This window comes from Lynx canadensis, chromosome C1 (assembly GCF_007474595.2).
Source record: "Lynx canadensis isolate LIC74 chromosome C1, mLynCan4.pri.v2, whole genome shotgun sequence".
NCBI lineage: Eukaryota > Metazoa > Chordata > Mammalia > Carnivora > Felidae > Lynx > Lynx canadensis.
This window is the reverse complement of record NC_044310.1, coordinates 188,174,652-188,201,068: the sequence shown is the minus strand read 5'-3', so window position 1 is coordinate 188,201,068 and position 26,417 is coordinate 188,174,652. Positions and strand designations below refer to the sequence as shown.

The 26,417-nt window shown below is 35.4% G+C and overlaps 1 protein-coding gene across 1 annotated transcript in view; it reads right to left on the bottom strand.

Moving 5' to 3' along the window:
- Positions 1 to 26,417, bottom strand: part of BMPR2 (bone morphogenetic protein receptor type 2) — a 199,832-nt gene that overhangs the window by 17,450 nt on the left and 155,965 nt on the right. The window contains 6 exon segments of the mRNA XM_030328063.1: positions 11,508 to 11,644; positions 18,213 to 18,360; positions 19,580 to 19,740; positions 24,012 to 24,081; positions 24,083 to 24,127; positions 24,854 to 25,084. Coding sequence (XP_030183923.1) covers positions 11,508 to 11,644; positions 18,213 to 18,360; positions 19,580 to 19,740; positions 24,012 to 24,081; positions 24,083 to 24,127; positions 24,854 to 25,084 — 792 coding nt within the window.

Genomic DNA, 26,417 nt, shown 5'->3' with positions numbered 1-26,417 from the left:
CCATCTGTTCTCCTAATTTATAGGCAACCAATGTTACTAGTTTCTTGGGTATTCTTTCAGAGAAACTTAATGACATTTTTCTTCAACAAATACCTGTCATACACACAAATTTATAGCTCCATTCATTACTAAACATAAAGTGTAACACAGTGAAGTGTACACAGTGAAATCTTTCTAAAGCCAAGATTTGGACAGCTTTCCATATAAAACTGAAAGAGACTGTTCTTCCCCAAACAGAGCACTGTCTATTGCACAGAGTCCCATTCACCAATTGCTGGCCCAGAAGACTCAGAAATACCAAAATCCAAGCAGCTAAAAATTGTATATTGACTGTTCTCTGTATCTGAAGTTAAGAGAGACATGGAATGAGGCTCTATTTATTACTTTTCATTATACAGTTGGGAAATAATTTTCAAAAAACTTTCCCCACCCTCCACCAAAACAAGACAACTCATCAAGGCATTGTCTTGGATGTATGAAAATTTGATAAACAAAAACCTTGGTCTCTACCTCTATGAAGTTTCCATTTTTATGATAGAATCATCACTGATGCATAATAATACATAGTGGTTAACAACTGTTGAGATCTTACTATATACTAGACTGTGTTCTAACTCATTTAATTCTTTTATATTTTAAGGAGGCTCTATGCTTAATGTGGGGCTTGAACTCATGACCCAGTAATCAAGAGTTTGTATGCTCCACTAGACTGAGTCAGCCAGGAGCCCCTAATTCATTTAATTCTTATTTGAAGTAAGTGGGAATTATCATCCCCACTTTTCATATGCAGGAAAAGAGACCCAGAGGAGAAATTAGGGCACACATCTAGTAAATGGCAAAGCTAAGGTCAAAGCCCAGGCTGCATAGCTCCACAGTTCATACATTATCGTATGTTGAATGCCTCCAAACTATGCTGATAGAACACAGCCAGTTGCTAGTGAATAGATGGGGTCTATTATAAAAGTTGTAAGTTGATTTTTTTTTTTGAGAAAAATCTTTATAAGTTCTAAACAAAGTATAAATAATGGTTAGTAAGTCATTTACACAAGTAAAGATTTAGAAGTAAATTAATATAATGAAATAGGGGAAGGGAAAAAATAAGAAAAATAGCTGAGATTTAAAGAGGTTGACTACAAACAGGATTCTGAGGTCCTGAATAACGATTTGGTCATAGATGGTTGTTCTAAAAGTAAGTAAAGCAATACTGAATGTCCCAGAGTAAGTAAAAAATAGAGAAGAGAAGATTAAGGAAATAAACTGTATAGAAACAGAAAAATTAAGTCACCACTGGGGAGTTAGTTTAAGGTCTTTAAACAAATATTGAAAAAGGATTTGACAATTTAGATGAAATGGACAAATTCCTTCAAAGACACAAGACATAAACAACAGATGACTTGAATGGTTTCTGTATCTATAAATACGTAGTTAAAAAATTTCCCATTGAAGTAAAAGCAAAAATGAACTATTGGGACCTCATGAAGATAAAAAGCTTCTGCACTGCCAAGGAAACAATCAACAAAACTAAAAGGCAACCAACGGAATGGGAAAAGATATTTGCAAATGTCATAGGACAAAGGGCTAGTATCCAAAATCTATAAAGAACTCACCAAACTCCACACCCGGAAAACAAATAATCCAGTGAAGAAATGGGCAGAAAACATGAATAGACACTTCTCTAAAGAAGACATCCAGATGGCCAACAGGCACATGAAAAGATGCTCAACGTTGCTCCTCATCAGGGAAATACAAATCAAAACCACACTCAGATATCACCTCACGCCAGTCAGAGTGGCTAAAATGAATAAATCAGGAGACTGCAGATGCTGGCGAGGATGTGGAGAAACAGGAACCCTCTTGCACTGTTGGTGGGAATGCAAACTGGTGCAGTCGCTCTGGAAAACAGTGTGGGGGTTCCTCAAAAAATTAAAAATAGATCTACCCTATGACCCAGCAACAGCACTGCTAGGAATTTATCCAAGGGATACAGGAGTGCTGATACATAGGGGCATTTGTACCCCAATGTTTATAGCAGCACTCTCAACAAATAGCCAAATTATGGAAAGAGCCTAAATGTCCATCAACTGATGAATGGAAAGAATTGTGGTTTATATACACAATGGAATACTACGTGGCAATGAGAAAGAATGAAATATGGCCCTTTGTAGCAACGTGGATGGAACTGGAGAGTGTTATGCTAGTGAAATAAGTCATAAAGAGAAAGACAGATACCATATGTTTTCACTCTTATGTGGATCCTGAGAAACTTAAGAGAAGACCATGGGGGAGGGGAAGGAAAAAAAAAAAAAGAGGTTAGAAAGGGAGGGAGCCAAAACATAAGAGACTCTTAAAAACTGAGAACAAACTGAGGATTGATGAGGGGTGGGAGGGAGGGGAGGGTAGGTGATGGGTATTGAGGAGGGCACCTGTTGGAATGAGCACTGGGTGTTGTATGGAAACCAATTTGACAATAAATTTCATATATAAAATAAATAAATTAAAATAAAATAAAATAAAATAAAATAAAATAAATAATAAAATTTCCCATAAAGAAAACTCCAGGCCCAGATGGTTTCATTAATTAAGTCTACCAAACATTCAGGAAGGAGTTAATGGGCAATTCTACCCAGGTCTTCCAGAAAATCAAAGAGGGAAGAATATTTCCCAACTTATAAGGGTATCAGAGAAAATAGCAGAAGAAGGAGACCAGTGAAAATTCTTCCCTGGAAGTACTAAAATCCTGGTAAAAACTGTCAGAATTGGGGTGCCTTGGTGGCTCAGTCAGTTAAGCATCTGACTCTTGGTTTGGCTCAGGTCATGATCTCGCAATTTGTGAGTTTGAGCCCACATTGCGCTCTGTGCTGGAAGTGCTGAGCCTGCTTGGGTTCTTTCCTCTCTCTCTCTCTCCCTCCCTCCCTCCCTTCCCCTCCCCAGCATGTGCATGTGCTCTCTCACTCTCTCTCTCAAAATAAATAAACATTAAAACCCCCCACAACTTAAGAAAAAAACTGTCAGAATCAACCTTATTGAAGCTCTGAAAGTTGCTCAAATGTTTATAGCAACCAAGTAAAATATGAAGATGGTAGCCTGTGTTCCCCATGTGGTATCTGGTCCCAGAGGGAGGAAAGTAATATTGTTTCCAAGAAATTATGTTGTCTGTTTTGACAGGTCTATGAATTCCTTGAAGAACCCATGAGAGGGGCTGTCTTTATTCTGCCTAAATCAGAACTCTCTCAGGAAAGAGAAGTCGATATGACTAATGGAGAACATTCCTTGAAATCACTGAAAGTCAGTAACAAGTGTTAAAATACAACAAGTGGGATAAAATACAACAATTGAGCCACAAAACAGAAATGCTGAAAGTGAGGGAGGAAAAAGCTGGGGTGTATGAGACTTTGGGGGAATGAGGGTTTTGAAAAGCTCCTGCATAGGGGCGCCTGGGTGGCGCAGTCGGTTGAGCGTCCGACTCAGCCAGGTCACGATCTCGCGGTCCGTGAGTTCGAGCCCCGCGTCAGGCTCTGGGCTGATGGCTCAGAGCCTGGAGCCTGTTTCCGATTTTGTGTCTCCCTCTCTCTCTGCCCCTCGCCCGTTCATGCTCTGTCTCTCTCTGTCCCAAAAATAAATAACGTTGAAAAAAAAATAAAAAAAAAAAAAAGAAAAAGAAAAGCTCTTGCATATACTGGGAAACCTAGAAAAGTCATGCTATATCCAGGATGGGATGCATGCTCAGAGAAGACCATAAGCTTTCATAACTGGCTGTCTTTAGGCTCAGCACTAGCAGAAAGTGAAGGCTAAAGCAGGAATCATAAAAGGTCCGGATAAATGTAAAGGAGGGCCTCAACACAAGGTCCAATCTGCAAAGACCCAAGGAGTCTTTTATTTTCTTTTTTCTTTTTTCTTTTCTTTTCTTTTTGCCCATCAGGATGTTAAAAATGTCCAGTCTTAAATAAAAAATTACAAAGCAGGGCCAAAACAAAAACAAAAACAAAAACAAAAACAAAAACAAAACAAACAAACAAAACAAAAAAACCAAGAAAGTATGGCCCTATTCACAGGAAAAAAGAAATTAAAGAAACTGTCCCTGAGGATACAAAGATACTGGGGTTACTAGACAAAGAGTTGAAATATGCTGAGGACAGAAACAAAAAAGAAATGAAGAAAATAAACACAGCCTAAAAGATTTGTGAGACACATCAATTTTACCCCAAATACACATAATGGAAGCCCCAGAAAGAGATGAAAGGAAAAAGGGCAGAAAGACTATTTGAAGGAATAATGGTCAAAAACATTTTAAATTTAATAATAATTTAATAATAATAATAAATTTAATAATAGAAATGCATCTACACATCCAAGAAACTCAATGAACTCTAAATAGGAAATACTTGAAAAGATTTATCCTGAGACACACTAGAATCAAACTATAAAACGCCACAGATAAAGAGAATATTGATAGCAGCAAGAAAGAAGTGACTTGAAATACACAAGTGATCCTCAATAAAAGTAATAGCCAATTTCTCATCAGAAATCATGAAAGCCAAAAGGCAGAGGAATGATATATTTAAAGTGCTGAAAGAAATGAGTGTTAACCAAGAATTGGGTTACACAAGGATTTCTAAAATATGAAAACAAAATATATCCATGAAAGAAAAAATTGACCAAATTGGACTCCAGCATAATTAAAAACCATCTGTTCCTATAAACTGTTAGGAGAATAAAACAAACCATGGTCTGGGAAGAAATATTTTTAAATCATGTATCTGATAAGGGACTTGTATTCAGAACATATAAAGACTTCAAAACTTGGGGCGCCTGGGTGGCGCAGTCGGTTAAGCGTCCGACTTCAGCCAGGTCACGATCTCGCGGTCCGTGAGTTCGAGCCCCGCGTCAGGCTCTGGGCTGATGGCTCGGAGCCTGGAGCATGTTTCCGATCTGTGTTTCCCTCTCTCTCTGCCCCTCCCCCGTTCATGCTCTGTCTCTCTCTGTCCCAAAAATAAATAAACGTTGAAAAAAAAAAAATTAAAAAAAAAAAAAAAAAGAACTTCAAAACTAACAGTAAGAAAACAATCCAATTTAAAGTAGGCAAAGACTTGAACAGACATGTCCTCAAAGAAGGATGGCAAAAGCAAGTGAAAGATGCTAAATATAATTAGTCACCAGGGAAATGTAAATTAAAACCATTATGAGATACTACTACATACCTATTACAATATCTAAAATTAAGAAGAATGGCCATACCAAGTGTTGGTAAGGATGTGGAGGACTAGATAGAACTCTCATGTACTGTTGGTGTGAATAGAAAATGGTACAGCCACTGTGGAAAACTGTTTGGCACTTTCTCAAAGGTTACCACAGACATGTACTACATTCTATTCTTAGGTATTTACCCAGAGACTGAAAGCATATGTCCATACAAAGACTTGTATATGAATGTTCAAGGAGGTTTACTTGTGCTAGCCAAAAACTGGAAATATCCAAATATCCACCACCAAGTGAATGGGTAAACAATTGTAGCATAACCATTCAAAGGAATGCTACTTAGTAATAAAAAGGAATAAACTAATGACACACATATCAACATGGATGAATCTGAAAATAATTATGCTATGTGAAAGAAGCCAGATAACAACAGTATGTACATATTGTAAGATTCACTTATATAAAATTCTAGAAAAGTATATAAATCACTAGTGACAGAAAGCAGATCAGTAGTTGCCTGGTGATTCATGGAAAATAGAGAGAGGCAGGAAGGAGACTCGAAAGGGCACAAGAAAAATTTGGGGGGCTAACTGACATGTTCATAATAAGGACTGTGGTGATGGTCTTGGGTATACACATATGTCAAAACTAATGAATTATATATCTTTTTTAAAAAAATATTTACTTATTTTGGGAAGAGCACAAGTGGGAGAGGGGCAGAGAGAAGGGAACAGAGGATCGAGGTGGGCTCTATGCTGACAGGCTGACAGCAGCGAGCCCAATGTGGGGGCTCAAATTCACGAACTACGAGATCATGACCTGAGTCAAAGTCGGATGCTCAACCAACTGAACCACCCAGGTGCTCCAACAATTAGGTATCTTAATACGTGCAGTTTAATCTATATAAATGATCTCTGTTTAAATGTTAAATTTGTTGAGGAGATAAATAAGATTAGAGAAAAATATTCAGGCAAAATCAGATGAGTGCTTCAACAAGGGACTCTAACTGCAAATATATAAATAATGATACCCAGCATTTGGGTAAATGAGATAAAGGGGTTATCATTATTAACAATGATGAAGAAAAACAAGCAGAAAAAGTAGGGAAAAAAAAGAAAAGAAAACTTTAAAAATCTTTCCCACCTAATGACAGGAAACGGAAGTGAGGGCTCATGGATGGGTCATGACATGAAATTAGCTTAGTGGGTTGGGAAACAACATTTAAAACAAACAACTATACAGTCTCCCCAAACTGAATACTCTAGGCTAGAATAGAAAATACCAAAATATAGAGGTATGTAGTAAGGTTAAGTATAATCCCTAAAGGCACATAGATCATGAGGTGCATGTGTATTTCTTAATGTAGATTGTGTGAGAGGGAAAAAAGTATGGGAAATGCTAAATTCAGATCATAGCAAAGTTTGCTGATTTGTCCCAAGAAGAGAATAGTAAAAGTTGAAATAAATGATGAAAAGAAGAGGGAGGGATAGTTTCTGGGACACATAGTATATGTTAGAAAGACTGGATTAATAATGGGTGGAGAAAGAAAAGATTAGAGGAAAAAAAAACAACTGAGGAACTTTCAAACTTTTACATGACAATACATTGAGATAAACTTGTGAGAAAAAGAGGTTATACAGAAATAAGACTAAGGATAAAGATAAGCCAGACAAATGATTTCAAAAGGGGAAAGAGAATAAGCCAATATTCAAAAGAGATTAAGAAACAGAGGCTCAGAATTTGGAAAAGAATGAAAAATATGAAGAATGGTGGTGTGGTTAAACAAATTATAATCTGGACATTTTATGTATGAGAAAAAAGCATTTAAAAAATAAATTTTGCCTATAATTTTTATTATTCAGTTGAAACTGTGTGTATGTGTGATTGTTACAACAGTTCATTTTTAATATAAACTCTGTAAATTCAGGGGAAAAAATAAGTCATCAATAAATCCAATATTCAGAGATAACTATGGTTAACATTTTCATGTATTTCCCCTCAGACTATTTCTATACTTCCATTTTGTATAAGAAAACTATTCCCCTCCCCCTTTTTTAAATGCCTATTTTATTTTTTGAGAGAGAGTGTGAACACAATAGGGGAGAGGCAGAGAGAGAGAAGCGACACAGAATATGAAGCAAGCTCTGGGCTCTGAGCTGTCAGTGCCGAGCCTAACACAGGGCCAAATCCATCAACTGTGAAATCATGATCTGAGCCAAAGTATGACACTTAACCAACTGAGCCACCCAGGATCCCCTTCCCCCTTTTAATTGCCTGATCTATTTTAGGTCCTGGAAGTTTTTAAAAACTAGTTTTTACACTCATTATATTTGGACATTTGAGTTTTGATTATTATAAAATCTTTTAAATTCAATGCAATTATGAAGCAAAAATACTTCTTTTAGATATAGAGGTATCTTTCTCTTTTTATAAACTATGCATTTGTTATATTCCTCTCTAGTATTGGATTGTGTTTTACCAGAGAAAGCAGTTATATGACTATAGCACATTAGACTAAATGGATTCACTGGAAGTAACCAAGTATTACTTATTCCCTACTTCCCTACTCTAAATTGGAAGCACAAAGTTTTCAGGTAAATATGAATACGATGCATATCCTGTAATGGCAAGGTTATTAAGAGATACTTGAAAATAATGAGTCAAATTTCTTTGGTGAAATAAATATTAAGATGAAGTATTTTACTAGATAAAATTTCATACAGAAATTTTTCCTTAAGAGATGCTTTACTGTGAGGCTAGCATATCTAGTGAATCCTGGTACGGGATTCAGCCTCACCTCTGCCAAGGCCTTTTTAAGATATGTCCCAGTTCCCAAACAGGGACTGCAGTTTAGAGGCAATCTTGGGCATATGTTTTGGCAATAGGTCTTCAATTGCCTTGAAGAAGATGTCAATCTCATCTGAAGCGGAAAGCACTTCCTTGACCAATGGGACAAGATGACAAGTGGAGATGACCAATGGAGAAAATATTCAGTCTAACTCTGTATGGAAAATATGACATCTCTAGCCTCTCTTTGACATGCCGCCATCCCATATAAGTGGGGATCAGATGAAAATACGCTAATCCTATGAAGACAACCTAAAATTAAAATGCAAAAATACATAGTAATATGATTTAAATGCTTAATGAATTTTTCATTTTTGTTCTTTAACTATAGTCAAGAAAATTATTTGTACAAAGTATCAAAAATTCTGATTTACACCTTGAGAATAATCGAGTACCTATCACATTCTTTTTTTTAATGTTTTTTTTGAGACAGAGAGGGAGAGAGAGAGAGAGAGAGTGCACACACATGTGAGTGGGGAAGGGGCAGAGAGAGAGGGAGACAAGGCTCCTAAGCGACTCTGCACTGCTAGCTGTGAGCCTGATGCGGGGCTCGAACTCAGGAACCGTGAGACCAGACCTGAACCGAAGCTGGATGCTCCAACCAACTGAGCCACCAACGTGGCCCACAAATTCCTGTCATAGTCTTAAATAAGAACGATTATTATGGAAGAAGCAAACACTACGAATTTCTAGAAATTATAACTATAAGAGGGAAAGTAAAATTTTAATGAACAGATAACCAATAGTGTGGTGAAGGTGAAAAATGAAAGAGTGATTTAAAAGCTAAAGCTGAGTAAATCTTGAACAATGTAAAACAGAACAAAAAAAAAAAATGGAAAATACAAAAAACAATTGAGACCTGGAGTGTCAAGTGAACCAATATTTTGAGAAGGAAGAAATGGAAGAGGAGAAATAATTTTATTTTTTTTTTATTTTTAAAGTTTACCGTATGATTTTGAGAGCGAACTGAGAGAGAGAGACGAGGCAGAGTTGGGGGGGGGGGTGGGCAGAGAGAACATCCCAAGCAGGTTCTACACTGTAACGCACAGAGCTCAAACCATGAACCATGTGATCATGACCTGAACCTAATCAAGAGTGGATGCCTACCTGACTAAGCCACTCAGGTGCCCCAATTTTTAACAATACAAGAAAATCCCTCCGAATTGAAGAAACTTCTGAGTTTTCAAACTGAAAACCTGTCTACTGCAAAGCAAAATGTGTGAAAGATCCACGCTACATATGTCCAGGTGAAATTGATTAATTCAACAATAAAGTAAAAGTAGTTAAAAGCTTATAGAGACAAGAAAACAAGGGCATAAAACAAAGAGACAAAAAATAATGAATGAGATTAGATGACTCTGGAATTCTTAATATGTCTGAATGCTTGAGGACAATAGAGTAGTGATTTCACAGGAACCACTATGAGATTTTGTTGATTTTGATCTTGAAATCATTACCTGGCCAAATTATTATACAAACATGAGGACAAGATAAAAACATTTTGAGGGTGCAGGTATTCATACTACCATGCTCATACTAACACATATCACTTAAAGAGGCTTCATCAAAGAAATAATGACTTACAAGAAAAAGATGAGATTTTTTTTTTTTTAATGTTGCTTCTTGGTAGAATCTATAGAGAAGAAAGAAATTAAAAAGCGCCATGTATATCAAAGAGAATCCAGTGGATGGTGACTTTTGAAACATTCTTTCTCAAGCAGCAGAGGCTTATATTAACTAACATAGGATTTTTACTTCCTTCTCTATGAGTCCAAGCACAATACTATATTGTACAGTGGATGTTTACATAATCATAATTCTACAATTTCTGATGTTTTTTTTTGAATTTTAGAGCAATCTGTAGACAAAACACAAATTATTTAATAGTTACAGCATTACAAAACTAGGAAAGAGCAAATGAGAGATAATAAGAAATAATAATAGATATGGTAGTCACAGTTATAACAGTAACCTCCAGAAGAAAAAGTTAGAAACAAAAACCAAAACCTCAGAATGCTGTTAACAGGAGTTACTTTTGAAGAGTGGTGCTAGGGATATGTAGTCTTTTCCTTTTCCATTTCCTTTTTTATGCCCTTCTATTTAATTTGATTTACCATGTATAGGTATAACTTTATAATTCTTTAAAAAATGTTTAAAATAAGAAATATAGGTACTACCATCAATAAAGGGTAATTCAATAATTAGGATATCATACAATAGAATACTGACTAAATGGATAAAGAGATACATGACAGGTATTGACATGAAAAACTGTACATAAGCAAAAAATGATACTGGATAATGAAATGATCCTACTTATGTTAAAAGAATTATATGACAAAAAGAGAGAGAGAGTATGTGTGTGCATGTGCGTGTAAATTTTGTAAGATATTTATAGTGCTGTAGCAACAATTTACTAAAATGGCAGAAGCCTTTGTAGATATTTTAGCATTTTAGACCACATTTGTTTTTTAAATATTTTATTTTTTTTAATGTTTATTTATTTTTGAGAGAGAGAGAAAGACAGAGTGTGAGTGGGGGAGGGGCAGAGAGAGAGGGAGATAGAATCCGATGCAAGCTCCAGACTCCGAGCTGTCAGCACAGAGCCTGACGTGGGGCTCAAACTCATGAACTGTGAGATCATGACCTGAGCTGTAGTTGGACGCTCAACCAACTGAGCCACCCAGGCACCCCTAAAGATTTATATTTAAAAAAATTTTTTTAAATGTTTATTTATTTTGGAGAGAAAGAGTGAGACAGAGTGTGAGTGGGGGAGGGTCAGAGAGAGGGAGCCACAGAATCGGAAGCAGGCTCCAGGTTCTGAGCTGTCAGCACAGAGCCCCATGTGGGGCTGGAACTCATGGACTACGAGACCATGACCTGAGCTGAAGTCGGACGCCCAATGTACTGAGCCACCTAGGCACCCCTGAGATTTTATTTTAAATAATCTTTACACCCATCATGGGCTTGGACTCACAACCCTGAGATCAAGAGTCACATGATCCACCAACTGAGCAAGCCAGGAAGGCCCTAGAATGCATTTTTTAATAGGCAGAATTTAAAGCATACCTGGTTTCTTTTTTAGGTAGTTTAAATTTCTATTGAATATGTAAGTCTGCACTAATTAACATTTTTGGTACCACTCTCAAGAGAGTAAGATGGAATTTCAATAATGTTTAAAAATATTAATCTGTTAATTATTCCAGCTGTTATTCAATTTGGCAAGCTCAGACACAATTTAGTCTCTCTAGTATTTTTACTTGGAAAAAACTACATCTGAACCAAAAAGAGGACTTTTTTATTTGAAAATTTTGAAACTGTATAACATCATAAAAGTCAAGCAAGGATTTTTGGCATTAGACAACTCTAAAAACTATTAACATTAACAGTCTATTTTTGCTTCAAACAACATTAAAACATATTCAGTCATAAGTCCTCTTTTTAATAATTTAGTTTTTTCTTACCAGGCTGTTTTCTTTCCAAGCTTCTGGGAATTTGGGTCTCTGTTTTTCCCTAGACACCAGAACTTGCATATCTTCAAAAGTGGGATGGTTTCCAACTTCTGTCTGAAAAGCCATCTGGTATTCTGGTACAGATTCACCTGTGTATTTTTTAAAAAATGAATAAAGTAAAATTTTGAATTATTATAAAATGATGGAACAGGAGCAGAATTTCTGATACTAAGTAAGCAAAGAATATATGTCACAATCTTTTTTATTTTTTTTAATCCTTGGGCCTATTTGGAAATGCAAAAGATCCTTTTGTGGGTTTAATACAATATTAATTAATAAAGGTTTTAACTAAAATAGTCTTTAATAAATTAAATCTGTTGATAAATCAAGGGGTAGTTTCAATAATGGACATAGCTATTTTTAAATGGCTTCTAGAATTACTAAATTGGGGGGGATTATTACATACATAAGGTGCATTTACTTGAAAATGCCTGAATTCTTACCCCATACAGGGATTGAGGGTGGTGAATATAAGGAGAAAGCCCAGGATATAGTATAACACATGTCTGTAGAACCAAATGTAAGTGTCTAGGATGTATAGTCATCATGTCTTAATATGTCACTGGCTCTATTATAGTCCAGCCAGATTGTATCAAATGTCACAAAAATTTTTATGATAATGGCCACGACAGAAAACTCAATACTAATTTTTAAAAAATCCCTAAGAAGTAATATCTAGATCAAGGATTTTTAAGTATCATTAACTATTCTACCACTATTTAATAACCCTATTTATCACCCCTAAGCACAATCAGCTGCTTGTGATAAGAAGCTTTGATTTTTACAAAATGTGATCAAATTAAACTTAATAAACATACTGTGCCATACAGAAGACTGCTGGGACAAGGGTCAGAATACCAGTGGTCTAGTCAAAATCTTGACAAAGAACACAGGAGAGAGACTGTCTGCTGGCCCCAGCTCCCATCCCATTAGAGTGACACGATAAATTAGAAGGAAGAACACCAGAATGCAGGATAAGGCACTTAAGCTCCAATCGTGTCTTCATCTCTACCCTGGAAAAGTCATTTAACTATTCTGTGTTTTACTTTTCTTGTCAGCAAAATGGCAATGTCTGTCTTCCTTATCTCACTCACATGGAAATAATACAAAAGTTATGATGACCAGATAGAAAATACTTTATAAAACATTTATTTAAGTTTTATTTTTCAATTTTCAATTTGGATATTCAAAAACCTATAAACATTTTCCCTCCACCAATATTAAAAAGATTATATTACAAAGATTAATTTATAATTTATGCAACATAACCCAAAAGTTTTGGAATATTGCAGTATCTATACAAATGATATTTTGTAACTCTAAAGATTTAAGCAAATACTTATTGTTTTTTAAGTTTATTTATTTATTTTGAGAGACAGAGAAAGTGCAAGTGGGAGAGGGTCAGAAGTGGGGTGGGGGGAGGCTGGAGGGAGGGAAGGGAGAGGAGGGAGGGAGGTTCATCTCTTCTGCTCGTTTCTCTTTTGCTTCTTTCTCTCTGTTTCTCTTTCTTTCTCTTTCTCTCTTTCTCTTTCTCTCTCCTCTTGCTCTTCTCTCTCTCTCTCTCTCGCTCTCGCGTCTCGCGTATCTCTTCCCACATGCTCCCTACTGTCCGCCCAGCGCCCCCGTTCTGGACTCTAACCTCATGAACCTGAATCATGACCTAGCTGAAATCAAGATCGGATGCTTAAAATGACTGAGCCACTCAGGCACCCCTAACCTACTTACTGTTCAATCACCATCAATATTGAACTTGAAAGACAAACCAGAAGTTTTAATCCTGCTAGTTTATATCACTTTTGTTCATGAAACCTCATCTAATAAAACCTCAATCCATAATGTTTGTGAACCAGAAGATATTTACTATACATCATATCTGTTTCTCTGAGACATATACACAACACATAGATATCTTCCAGTATTATTTATTAGTCACTTTTTTTTCAAATGCTGGTTAAGTAGAATAACTAAAAATTCATAATTTTACTTATTTGTTTTAAGCAGGTCTAAAATATAATTAGAAAACCTACTAAATAAAATTGATATACAATCTTGTTTGTGAATGAATGACATTAAGAATTGCAAATTTCTTTTTTTTTAATTTTTTTAAGTTTATTATATCATTTTTGAGAGAGAGAGACAGAGCGTGAGCAGGGAGGGGCAGATAGAGAGACACACACACAGAATCCAAAGCAGGCTCCAGGCTCTGAGCGGTCAGCACCGAGCCCGATGCAGGGCTCGAACTCACAAACTGCGAGATCATGATCCGAGCTGAAGTCCGATGCCTAACCGACTGAGCGCCCCAGGCACCCCAGAAGAATTGCAAATTTCTAAGAAATCTTCATGGTTCTTAATCTAATTGTTCAATAGATACTTGTTTAGAGCTAACTTAGTATTAGGCACTAGGGACACAAAGATGAAGTAATGACATCATCATCATGAATTATATTAGTCTTACTGGATTTCCTTAAACTTTATAAACATTGGATTGCTCAAGGGAGGTTTTATAATCCCACTTTCTTTCAAATTGTCCAAAATAGATCAAATATCTAGAATATCAGATACCATTCCCTGCTTCTCACCTCATTTGCTATTTGTTAATTATGTCTCTAAGGAGTTAGGAACTGTTAGTTCCCTTCTTAAATTATGCTTATTCTTTCTTCCTTCTTCTTTCTCTTGCCTTCCTTTTTTATCTTCCTTTCACATTCCTTCTTTTATAAAAACATTGCAGCATTTCACTCTTTCTTGTAATACAAACATCTAATTCATTTATTCTGCATATATTTTACAGCGAGCATCAGTCTACATTACATAGTGTTTACATTTAATAATAAGCATGTACTGCATTTGGAGGTGTATCATATAAATCTGAAAAAATGTTTTCCAAAATGTTATAATTATAACATGCTATTCTCTATGCTTATTAATATGTTTAAGGGTTCCTTTTTATTCAACTTCCATCCCCGTTTCATTGTTAACATTTTTAAGAGTATCTTGTATCTTCTTCCTGTGCTTCCTAATACTTTTCCTTCCCATACTCTGATATTTCCATCTTCTCTATTCCACAGAAATCCTCTAAGAATACTGACCTTTTGTTATTTAAATTCAAAGATCATTCTTCAGTTCTATTTCCTTTTGACCTATATTACATCTATTGCTATCAATCTTGGTTCTTAATATTTCTAACACTGACTTCCAAGATACTATGATTTCTTGTGGGAGATGCAGGAGAGAAGCATCAAAGGAAAAGAACCCAAAGGGAAGGGCTGGAGAAGGTGCAAGGCCTTAGGACATGTTTACACAGCTGAACATGGCTGTGGCAGTAAGGAACCCCTAGAGCCATTAACACTGTCAGGGCCGATCCTCCTTCACACCTGACCCTTCCTAGTGTTACAGAAACCAATTAACTCGAAATGTAACCTTGAAAAGCTAAACCATTAGACTGATCAACACTCTTGCTTAGCTGACTTTTGCACATAGTCTTTAGCAATTATCCTAATAAAAAGAAGCTTCATCCTGGAGTGGGACTCCAGTATGAGGACCTTCACTTAACTGCACTTTGTTTGCAGACTCACTTTTGCGACTCCGGCCATACTCCCTACAACAATTTCTTAGTTTCTCACTATTTTTCTGACCAACAGTCTTCTAAACTAACCTACTGGTACAGGGAGGTCCCCCATATTCAGTCTTTACGCAATAATTTTTTGCACTCTTCATTTGTTCTCTTAGCAGAGTGCATCTACTCATAAGTTCCCATTTACCATCTTTACATAAACAATTTCTAAATCATTTCACTTTTAGTTCTCTCAACATCCTTTTATTTAAAAATTCTTTATTTTTTAAACTTTTAGAATGTTTTATTTATTTTTGAGAAAAGAGAGAGAGAGAGAGAGAACTAGCAGGTGAGAGGCAGAGAGAGAGGGAGACACAACAGAATCCAAAGCAGGCTCCAGGCTCTGAGCTGTCAGCACAGAGCCCAAGGCAGGGCTTGAACTCATGAACTTTCAGATCATGACCTAAGTTGAAGTCGGATGCTTAACCGACTGAGATACCCCGGGCCCCTTAAAAATTATTTTAAAAACTTTCTTCAGCTGTCCATCAATACCCCATCTGAAAGTCTTCATAAGTGGAGAAACTCATGTTTCCAATATAAACCAATATTTTTTTCCTAAGTTCCTGGCTGCACCCTCATTATTTCTTAGATCTCCTAATATTTCTCAGTTCCTTAGATTTTCTTTTTTTTTTTTTTTTAATTTTTTTTTCAATGTTTATTTATTTTTGGGACAGAGAGAGACAGAGCATGAACGGGGGAGGGGCAGAGAGAGGGGAGACACAGAATCGGAAACAGGCTCCAGGCTCTGAGCCATCAGCCCAGAGCCCGACGCGGGGCTCGAACTCACAGACCGCGAGATCGTGACCTGAGCTGAAGTCAGACGCTTAACCGACTGCACACCAACCAGGCGCCCCTAGATTTTCTTACAATTAGCTAAGCAGAACACACACATTTCTTCTCTCCATTCCATATCCAAGATTATAGATCTCTTATACTGCAACTCTCATTTGTTTCCTTTATTTTTATTTTCATTGTGGTAAATATACATAACACAAAATTTACCATTTTAACAATTTTAAGTGTATAGCTAAGTTCTATGGCAATAATTATGTTAATACTGTGCAACGATCACTACTACCCATCTCTAGAACTTTTTCCATCTTCCCAAACTGAAACCATTGCATCATTAAAATAGTAACACCTTATTCTTTTACATGTTTTTTAACAGATGCTTATTTATTGATTTTGAGAGAGAGAGAGCATGTGCATGCACACGAAATGGGGGAGGGGCAGAAAGAGAGGCAGAGAGAGAATCCCAAGCAGGCTCCGAGCTGTCCGCATAGAGCCTGACACAGAGCTTGATCCCATGAACCATGAGACGACGACCTAAGCTGAAATTAACAGTCAGACACTTAACCAACTGAGCCACCTAGGCACGCCTTACCTATATTTTTTCTTTTAAACTATTGTTGTTGTTGTTTTAAGTAATTTCCACTCCCGGTGTGGGGCTGAAGTTGTGACCCTGACCCAGAGATCAAGAGATGCATACTCTACTGATTGAGTCAACCAGGCACCTGTCTTTTTCCTTTTTAAACCGCCTCTAGTTCTATTTCAATTCAAACTACATATCTGCTAAATTAATCTTCTGCAAATAAGATTTAATTGCCTTTCCATTTTCATACACCTGATATTATTTATCAGGGCAAAAGCAATAGTTATTCTTTGAATTCAGTAATTGTTGAAAAAATATTGCTGATGGTAATGTACTAATGCTGGTTTAAGAATTTTAGTCAGTCATGTTTCTAAAAAAAACAAAAATTCTGAATTAGGATATATAAAAATATCTGTGGTCTAAATTCCAGTAATATAAATAAAAAGTTTCAAAGTTCTAATAATGCTGTGATACTACTGCAATTCTGCTATGCCTAGAAAAACACCTCAACTGAGTACTCTGTACTTCCAATTAACTAGAAAATATACTTCTAAATAATAACTGCCTAACCTGTAGTTAATCTAAGTAATTATTAATTATTTTATTTTTAGAATTATAAACTACTGCTAAATGTTTTACTGTTTTTAAAGCAAAAAAAACAAAAACAAAAACAAAAACAAAAAACAAAAAACACCTCAACCCCACTACTAATCTTGTTATTATTAAATAGTTCCATTATATAGTTTGTCCAGTGCTGGTTCAATTGACCATTTTTCCTTTTTCTATACTTTTAATGGTATTATTCCTATAAGATAGAAGCCATATATATCAAGTCATTTTGTACACCATCTAGCAGAATGCAATGCACACATATTGGTAGTTAAAGTTTTTATAGGACAATAATGAGAGTAATGTAATCCTAACAAAAAGAGAAAAACTATAAACTCATTGGTTAATTCAAATAAGGCTTAAATAAGCATTCATATTAAATGGGTGTTCTTTCATTGAAAGGAAGGAAGGAAAGCAGGAATCAGGAAGTCAAGAAGGAAGAATGAAAAAAATAAAGGAAGAAAGAAAGAAAAAAGTGTTCCAATGGTAAATTCATTGTTTCTAACTTCTTGGGTCAATTCAGGGAATATTTTAAGTATAGCTTATCAAATGTTCAGAGGGTGCATAAGGACAACAATGACTGCTAAAGCAATCTAACTAAACACAGATAAGCTATTATGAACAATTAACTAAATTGCATTCAGGGGTGCTTGGGTGGCTCAGTTGGTTAAACATCCGACTTTGGCTCAGGACATGATCTCCCAAGTTTGTGAGTTCAAGCCCCACATCAGGCTCTGTGCTGACAGCTCAGAGCCTGGAGCCTGTTTTGGATTCTGTCTCCCTCTTTCTCTCTTTCTCTCCCCAGCTCACACTCTGTCTCTCCATCTCTCTCAAAAATAAATATAAAAACAAACACCTGCACTCAGATGCAAAGTTGGGATCTGTTTACAAAGTTATTTCTAATTGACATCCTTCTGCTAATAATGTTTCTGAACACTAGATGGCAATAAACTAAAGGTTTAAGTGAAAGTAAAAACATAAAAGTTGACTCAATTTAAAAGTCGAAAAAGAGGATATAACTGCTTCACTCAAAACATGTATCAATTTTTGACAGCAATTCTCTTACCTGGGAAGAGGTCTGTACATCTCATAAATATTTCCCAATAAATGAGTCCAAGTGCATACATGTCTACTTGTTTCAAAGCTGATTCACAGTCCCTCAAGTTCACAGCTCCTTCTAGAACTTCTGGTGCCATATATCTGATTGTGCCAACCTGATAAATTAGAGTGACATTTTTCAGAAACATAATGTAGCATATTCTGACATGCATACATCAGACCAGAAGTTATACATAAATTTCATGTCAACTATATGTCAATGACACATTATTTGACCTTATGTATATCACTGAAACTTTCTATACCTAATTTTTTACCTACAAAACACCCTTCTTGAATAAACTGTGGTAAATCTTTTCTATTGAATACTATTCATCAATCAGGAAGAATAAGCTAAACTATCCTATGTATGTCAATGAAGAAACATTTGCAAGACACAATGAGAAAAGTGCAATACAATAGTATAATATAAAAGTACAATAGTATGTACGTCATTTAATATATATATATTTTAATATTTATTTTTGAGAGACACAGATAAAGTATGAGCAAGGGAGGGCAAAGAGAGAAGGAGACACAGAATCCGAAGCAGGCTCCAGGCCGTGAGCTGTCAGCACAGAGCCCGATGCGAGGGCCAAACCCACAAACCATGGGATCATGACCTGAGCTGAAGTCGGATGCTCAACCACTAAGCCACCCAGGCACCCCCATAATTTAATATTTAAAAAATTTTTTTTAATTAAAAACATACATACACATGGAGAGAGAGACGTGTATGGGGATGCAGAGAAAAAGGTCAGGAAGGATGTGGTCCACATTTCAACAGTGATTATCAGAAGGTGACTGTCCTGTCTTAAACTTCGAAATTTTACTCCTGCTTCAAAAATCAGTTCTTAAAAAAGAAAATACAGTTCCTACAATCCTCCTCCCAATGCCTCTCAAAAATGAGTTGTGGGGGGGCACCTGGGTGGCTCAGTCTGTTACGCATCCAACTCTTGATTTTGGCTCAGGTCATGACCTCACAGTTCATGAGACTAAGCCATGCATAGGGCTCTGCGCAGACGGCACGAAGCCTGCTTGGGATTCTCTCTCTCCCTCCCCTGTGCTTTCTCTTTCTCTATCAAAATAAATACATAAGTAGATAGATAGATAGATAGATAGATAGATAAACATTTAAAAAAATGAGTTGGAACAAGCAGTGATTTCCATAAAGAACTGATAAACTTCATGCAAGGTCTTCTGTAGGTCTTAATTTTATAATTCCTAATATGCTGTAATTGGTAGCATATAAGGGTAACTGTCCTGGATAGATTTTTTTAATGCTTCATTATCTTCTAGAAGTACATCAGAGTGATACCTTTTGTATACACTCACCTCACTTATGGCTGCATTATCTTCTTCCCCTGGGCGTACCAGTCTATTTCCAGTTAGCCTCATGGACAATCCAAAGTCACTAATAACACAGGTTCCATCATTTTTCACCAGGACATTTCTGCTGTTCAAATCTCGATGGGAAATCGCAGGTTTATAATGATCTGTTTAGATAATTTCAAATATTTATTAATGCTTAAATAGCACTGTTGGACATAAACATGCAGGTAATAGGGACTACAAAAATATAGATGATTGTATTATTTTTCTGCCATTTAATTATCTAATAACAGAAAGGGACACAAGAAAGCAGTTTCAACTCATAATCATCACTATTTTCACTATATTTTACAACATAAACTACTGTTGCATGTGTAATTAAGCTTTAAATATTTAGCTGCAACTAATAGCCAACATGCTATTGCTTCTAATTTTAAAACATACTTGTTTTTTTTTCCCTTTTTCTAAGGGTAGCAAAAGGAGGCAACAGAGAAAGAAATATTTAGTATAAATAACTAAAAAAAGTCAACTTGCCAAGATGCCTCCAAAATCTGTATATTGTATGTTATACTATTCTCCTATGGCTTCACTGATCAAACCTATGACAGAACATCCCAGTTCTGCCCTCAGGGTTAGCCCTGTTTCTAAGCCCACCTCAGTTATTCAAATCAAACTAGAAAAAATTTTACAATGGACCTGGAGAATAAGTAGAGGAGCTGGTATCTCACAAGATATGAAAACCTGTTTTCTGATTTTACAGAGAAGCAGAGCACTATTATACACACATTACTTATCACTAGACTATATGCTCCATGAAGGTAGAAAGAGAACATGTTTTACCTGAATTCAAAAGGCTTGGCACACAATAAATGTTTGCTGACTGAAAGAATGTATCTAACCTAAGCTGCCCCACCAAAAACATATTTCTTTCCTCTCTTTAAGGAAACCTTATATAAATATTATATTAAGCAAAACTATAGCTCCTGAGTTGAAAAAAATTGTTATACAATTTCTGAAATTTAAAATAAGTCTCTAGGTATACAAAGAAACAGAGCAATCAGAACAAAGTCAATGATAACTTTATTGAGTATTTATATTTAGGCCCAAATAGGCTCAGTATTTACATTCATTACTCTCATTAATGAATATCAGACTATAATCTCACCAACAATGAAACTAAAAACAGAAGATAATGATTCCTGTCACAATTGGAAGACAAAAATAGTAGTTAAAAAAGAGTTGATTTCTTGTTCATTTTCTCCCCTCTCACCTCCTGGTCTAGCCTTCCAAAGCTTGTACTAACATGGCTCACTCAGCCCCTAAAAGAGTTGCATTTCTTATTCTGGATAAAACCACAATACTAGTACGTATAGTATAATCTCAAGGTGATATTTATATAAGAAACTTATAGAGATATAAAAATGTTTCTATATTTGGAAAATTTTTGTATATTAATACCAAATCAATACTTAAAGATCTCACACTTAAGGAAATTAGGCAAAAATAATGGGGAGAATGGGCAATGAGTCAATGATACAGCCAGAGAAGAAAATAGGGTAGTACCTTCTGCTACTATATAAGAAAAAAAAAAAGACATGAAATAATGAAAGAAGAGGGGTGGAGAGCAAAGAAGGAAGGGGGTAAAGAAGAAAACAAGGGAAAGGAAGAGAAGAAAGGAAACAAGATAGGTTTCATTACCAATGTAAACGGTAGAACTATAGACTGCCCTTTTGAGAGACTTTTCCCCTTAAAGTTCTCCTCGGTATTCCTTTTAATCCTTTTCATTTGGGAGTAGGGAGTGCAGAGAAAGGAGAACATACAATAATTTTGCCCTGGACAGTAGCACTGTACTAGGCAAATATTTCAAAGAAAAGCAGGGCATACTATTATTTTAATTGTGTTAAAAAATAAAACCTGAACAAAAAATAGTCTCTGTGGACACATATACACAGCAAAGGACTTAGAAGGATGTACATAGTTAACAGTAATTTTCTGTTAGATTTGAGTGATCTATAATATGTTCTTTCTTTGTTAGATTCGGGGGGAGGGGGGAGTATGGTAATAAGTTTCACTGACATTATCAGGAAAAATTCATAAGGAGGACAGTTACAAATAAATAAGCAGGCTCAATTCCTCCTTATTCTGAAGCTAAAAACAGCTAAATAAAATAATAATAGTATTATTTCTTACCATAAAATTTCTATGCCAAACAGCAAAGTTACGTTTGAAGATACTGGGGGTAGGGGGTGGGGTAGGGAGTGTGCCTGGGTGGCTCAGTCAGTTAAGTGTCCGACTTCAGCCCAGGTCATGATCTCACAGTTTGTGAGTTTGAGCCCTGTGTCGGGTTCTGTGCTGAAAGCTCAGAGACTGGAGCCTGCTTTGGATTCTGTGTCTCCTTCTCTCTCTCTGCCCTTCCTCTGCTTGTGTTCTCTCTCTCTCTCTCTCTCTCTGTCTCTCAAAAATAAATAAACGTTGAAAAGAAATTAAAAAAAAATGAAGATACTATGAAAAATAGTGTTCTCTGACAAAAAGTGAAATAACACTTTAAATATTTTGAAATAATACTGTATATTTCCAATACCTTTAAAATATTAGGTAAAAGCATAAATTCAAATAGCTACTATACTAAAAAAAAAAACCACAAAACCCCCAAAATAGCTATTGTATTTATTTATTTTTTGCAATACTATGTATATACTCAGTTTTAAAAAAAAAGTTAACTAAAAAAAAAGGGGGGGTTAACTAGTTTAAGTGATATTAGCTAATAATTGAAAGTAACATCTACATCTAAATAAAACTCTTATTTGATGGCAATCATTCTTTTCATTTTTTTGAAACCTTGCTAAGTCATGCAAGTCTTGAAAAGGGGGATGAGGATGGTATTTTAAGTTCTGCGCTAAGCCAGCTTTTTAAGTGAATTATAATAATACTTAAGAGTAAGGAAGCATAGTCCAAATGGTTAGTGTCCTAAAGCACCAGAATAAGTGCATCAAACTGCTGACATAGGCGATAACATTGGTCAATTCTGTATTCAGGAAAAGCAAGATGTCAAGATAAATGAAGTGATAAATTATTCAGGAGAAATTTTTTATATATGAAGCAGCAGCTAGAAAAGATGACCCACACTATTATACAATAGAACAAAGATCTAAGAAACTGATATATTAAAGATTCTCTTATCTACAGGGGTCAAAGAAACTGAAAAAACAATATTCTGGGGTGTAGTATGACAAGAAAATCCGTAAGGGATGAGAGCTTGAGAAAGCACTAAGACTGATTTTTGCAACAAAGCTAATTTAGATGTGCCTGTGATGTATGTTTTGAAACAAAGTGAGAAAGTAAATGTATTAAAAAGATGTTTTGAACAACTACCAAAAATGTGCACAGATGCTGAAGAAAACTGTAGTTATGACAAAGAACACAAACCACAGTTCTGAAACACTGGCGAAGATCAACTCCCCAGCATGCATTATCCTCCTTCTACTCAGTAACAGAATCCAATACTATTTGATATAGCAACACAGCCAACACAGCCAGCTTAAAAACAACAACAATAATAACACCAACAACTGTATTTAAGTGTGGTAGTTAAGTGTGAACTAAGTTCTGTAAAATAAAATATACGTATGAGAGTAGAGCTTCTGGAGGCAGAAGGGGGCAATTCCTTCTACCTTCCCTTCCTTTCCCTTACTGATTAGAATATAGCATGATGGACAATGAGGTGACCTTGAAAATGTAAGCCATATGTAAAGAATAATGGAAAAAAAAAAGAATAATGGAGGAGAACTATTACTGGAGGCTTAGGCTACACCAAACCAGTTTTAGACTCTCTCTAAATTCTTACATAAGAAAGAAAAAAAAATTCATTCTTATTGAAGCCTGTAATTTTTTCCCCCTGACAGATTTGACCAAACCTAATCCTAGCTAAGAGAAACACTAAGTTATAAAAAGATATGTGTAGGTTTTATACTAAAGACCAGTCAAATATAGAATAAAAATCCATATGATGTTAAAACTAAAGAATTGGTAATGCACTGTATTTCATTTAAATAAGCAAATAAATGCCAAGGAAATGTACTACAGCCTAGCTAAGAGCTTCTCAACTAAGTTCATTGATGGACTTTAACGGGTCTGAGAACCCCTAGAATCAAAAGAACATTTTTAAAAGTTTGCCATACATGTATCTTTACAGAGGTGTTCAGAGCTTTAATCAAAATCTCAATAGGATCCATGACCTCTCTAGGGTCTCGAAGTCCTTTTTCTTATTCTTCTGTTATATTTCAATACATTTCCTCAAGCCAGATACTTCAAACAACTAGCTAATAATAAATCTGCTATTATATAAATATACTCTTAGTTTGAAGATATGAATACAATTTCCCTTTGTGAATTTTGCCCCACATGAGTGTCATTCATCTTCTACTCATTGTCTTACCTCCTCGTGGCAATTCTGTATGAAGATAAGCCAGACCTCTAGTCACAGAATGAGCCAGACGGCAAGAACCTGACCCAATCACTTGTATGGAGACTCAAATACTTGCAGAGAGATCCCTATATAAAGAAGAAATATACAAATACAAAAAAAAAAAAAAAAAGTGGAATTAATTTACTTGTACATAAGGAGGTAAATTAGCAGTATTTAAGTAGGTTAGGATTCCATGGAGATTTAATGAACTATGACATTTCAAAATCTCAAAACAGTAAGACATTTCTGTGAGTTGAGAGGGGAGAAGATGATGGAAAGGATAATTTAAAATTATTAATTTTTTTCTCCAATGTTAAAAGTATAAGTGAGTATTTCATATTAAATGTTTCTTTTGTTTCTGAAATTAAGATAGAAAACACAGTCTTTTACATTCTTTCTTTATACTGTATCTCTTACCAGTACAAATACAAATTAAATTGTTATGTTTTACAAGTATGAAACAGAAAGCTTTCATAAATACGTATGTGTCAGTGCTATTCAAGGTGGCTCATCCACAAAGTATTTACCAGTCAGGGATAAGGAGCTGCACAAGAATGAACGTCAGTCAAAACACTGTTTCCTTCATCAAGAAAGTCTTGCTGAGAGGGAGAGACAGACAGACAGACAGACAGATGAACTAAAAAGTTAACTAGTGACTTGGTTGATTCACATTCTGATGTGAGATCCTTATCTCACAGCAAACCATTATTAACCAGTTTGCAAACCACCAATGTTCTACATAACAGTAGTCCTCCTAAAATTCTGATTGACAGCTAATATAAATGTCAGTTTAATTTTTATAAAGAACTTACATTGGGATAATACTCCATCACAAGCAAATATTCCATGCGTCCATCTGCAGTAACTCTCTCATCTCCAACTATAAAGCGAGCAATGTTGTCATGTTCCATTAAAGGCACTCTGTAAATGTTCTTCTCATTGATAAAATTCTGACGGTTTGCAAAGGAAAACACTTTTACAGCAACTGGACGTTCATCTAAAGAACCTTTATATACTGCTCCGTATCGACCCCGGCCAATCAGCTGTAAATTTGTTTTGAAGAAAGCAAGGTATTATTTCATATCACAACTGAACAATCAATTTTCTAGAAAAATGTAAATCCAAATGTATACCACAGTTCTCTATTGCTCATAGTTTAAATTACTCCACTGTCAAGAAACTAATAAATTCTACATCTCATATGGCTCAGGAAACTCCTATCAGACCCAGCCCTCCCATAGATAACAACTATGAACTCTGAACAAAATTTTAAAAAGAAATCTAAAAGTGCTAGAGAATGAACAAAAGGAAGTAGATTCTGAGGGGAGTCAACACTTAAAAGAAAGGAATGCCATAGGGTGAACTACTCATTTTTATAGCTTTTAGCCTGAAAGCAGGCTGACACGAACACTGCACAGTGCAGTTAGAACTGCGATAGAAAATCTATAGTCTTCCTGGCCCTAGGAGCCAGAGGACAGAATTTAGGGCAACCAAAAATGCTGGAAAGGGAGAGGAGAATCCCACAAAGAAGAGTGAGAGAGGGGGAAATGAAATGAATACTTAAGACCAATTCCAGCTAAAGATAAAACAATTGCAGTGAGATTTGAGCTTCCATCTAAGAGACAAGGAGTTCACAGTACGTCCAACCAAGTTAACTGCCTACTAAAACAAATAATGGAAATAAACACACTTTAGAAAAACCTACCAGAACACAAGGTCTCCTCAATATAACATTCACAATATACAGGACACAATAAAAAAATAAAATCAGCAAAATGCAACCCATTCTCTTCATTTTTGGCTTCTGGGGATTTTACTTTACTGAAACAGGTTAAGGATTTACCATCATTTATTTAATATTTTTGTCATATTTAACTATTTCTAGGTTAATTACTTAATAAACAGACTGCCTTTTAGAAAGGCTGTATCAATATATAGTTAAATCAGCAATGTTTGGGAGTATTTTACTCAGTCCAGGATAAAATCCTGTGGTTTTAACTAGTATTTTTTTTTCCAATTTAGTAAATTGGACATCTTATTATGCATTCAAAAGCTACCTTTAATTCTTTATGAATTGACACTTCATCTTTTTGGTCCATTTTTTATGGATTGTTGCTTCTATATTGATTTATACTAGCTCTTTAACAATTGTACTTTATGTGTTGAAATGCTTTTTTGAATATTTTAACTTTGTTTATTGTATTTTTTCTCCCAAACAGAAGGTTCCTAAAATGTTTTATATAACTAAATCTACCATATCTATTATTTAACAGTCTCTAGTATGGGGATCATAGTTTATTTATTCTAATAATAATCATAAAAACATTCATCATGGTAAGACTATAACATAGGTTCTGAGATATTACCATATAACAG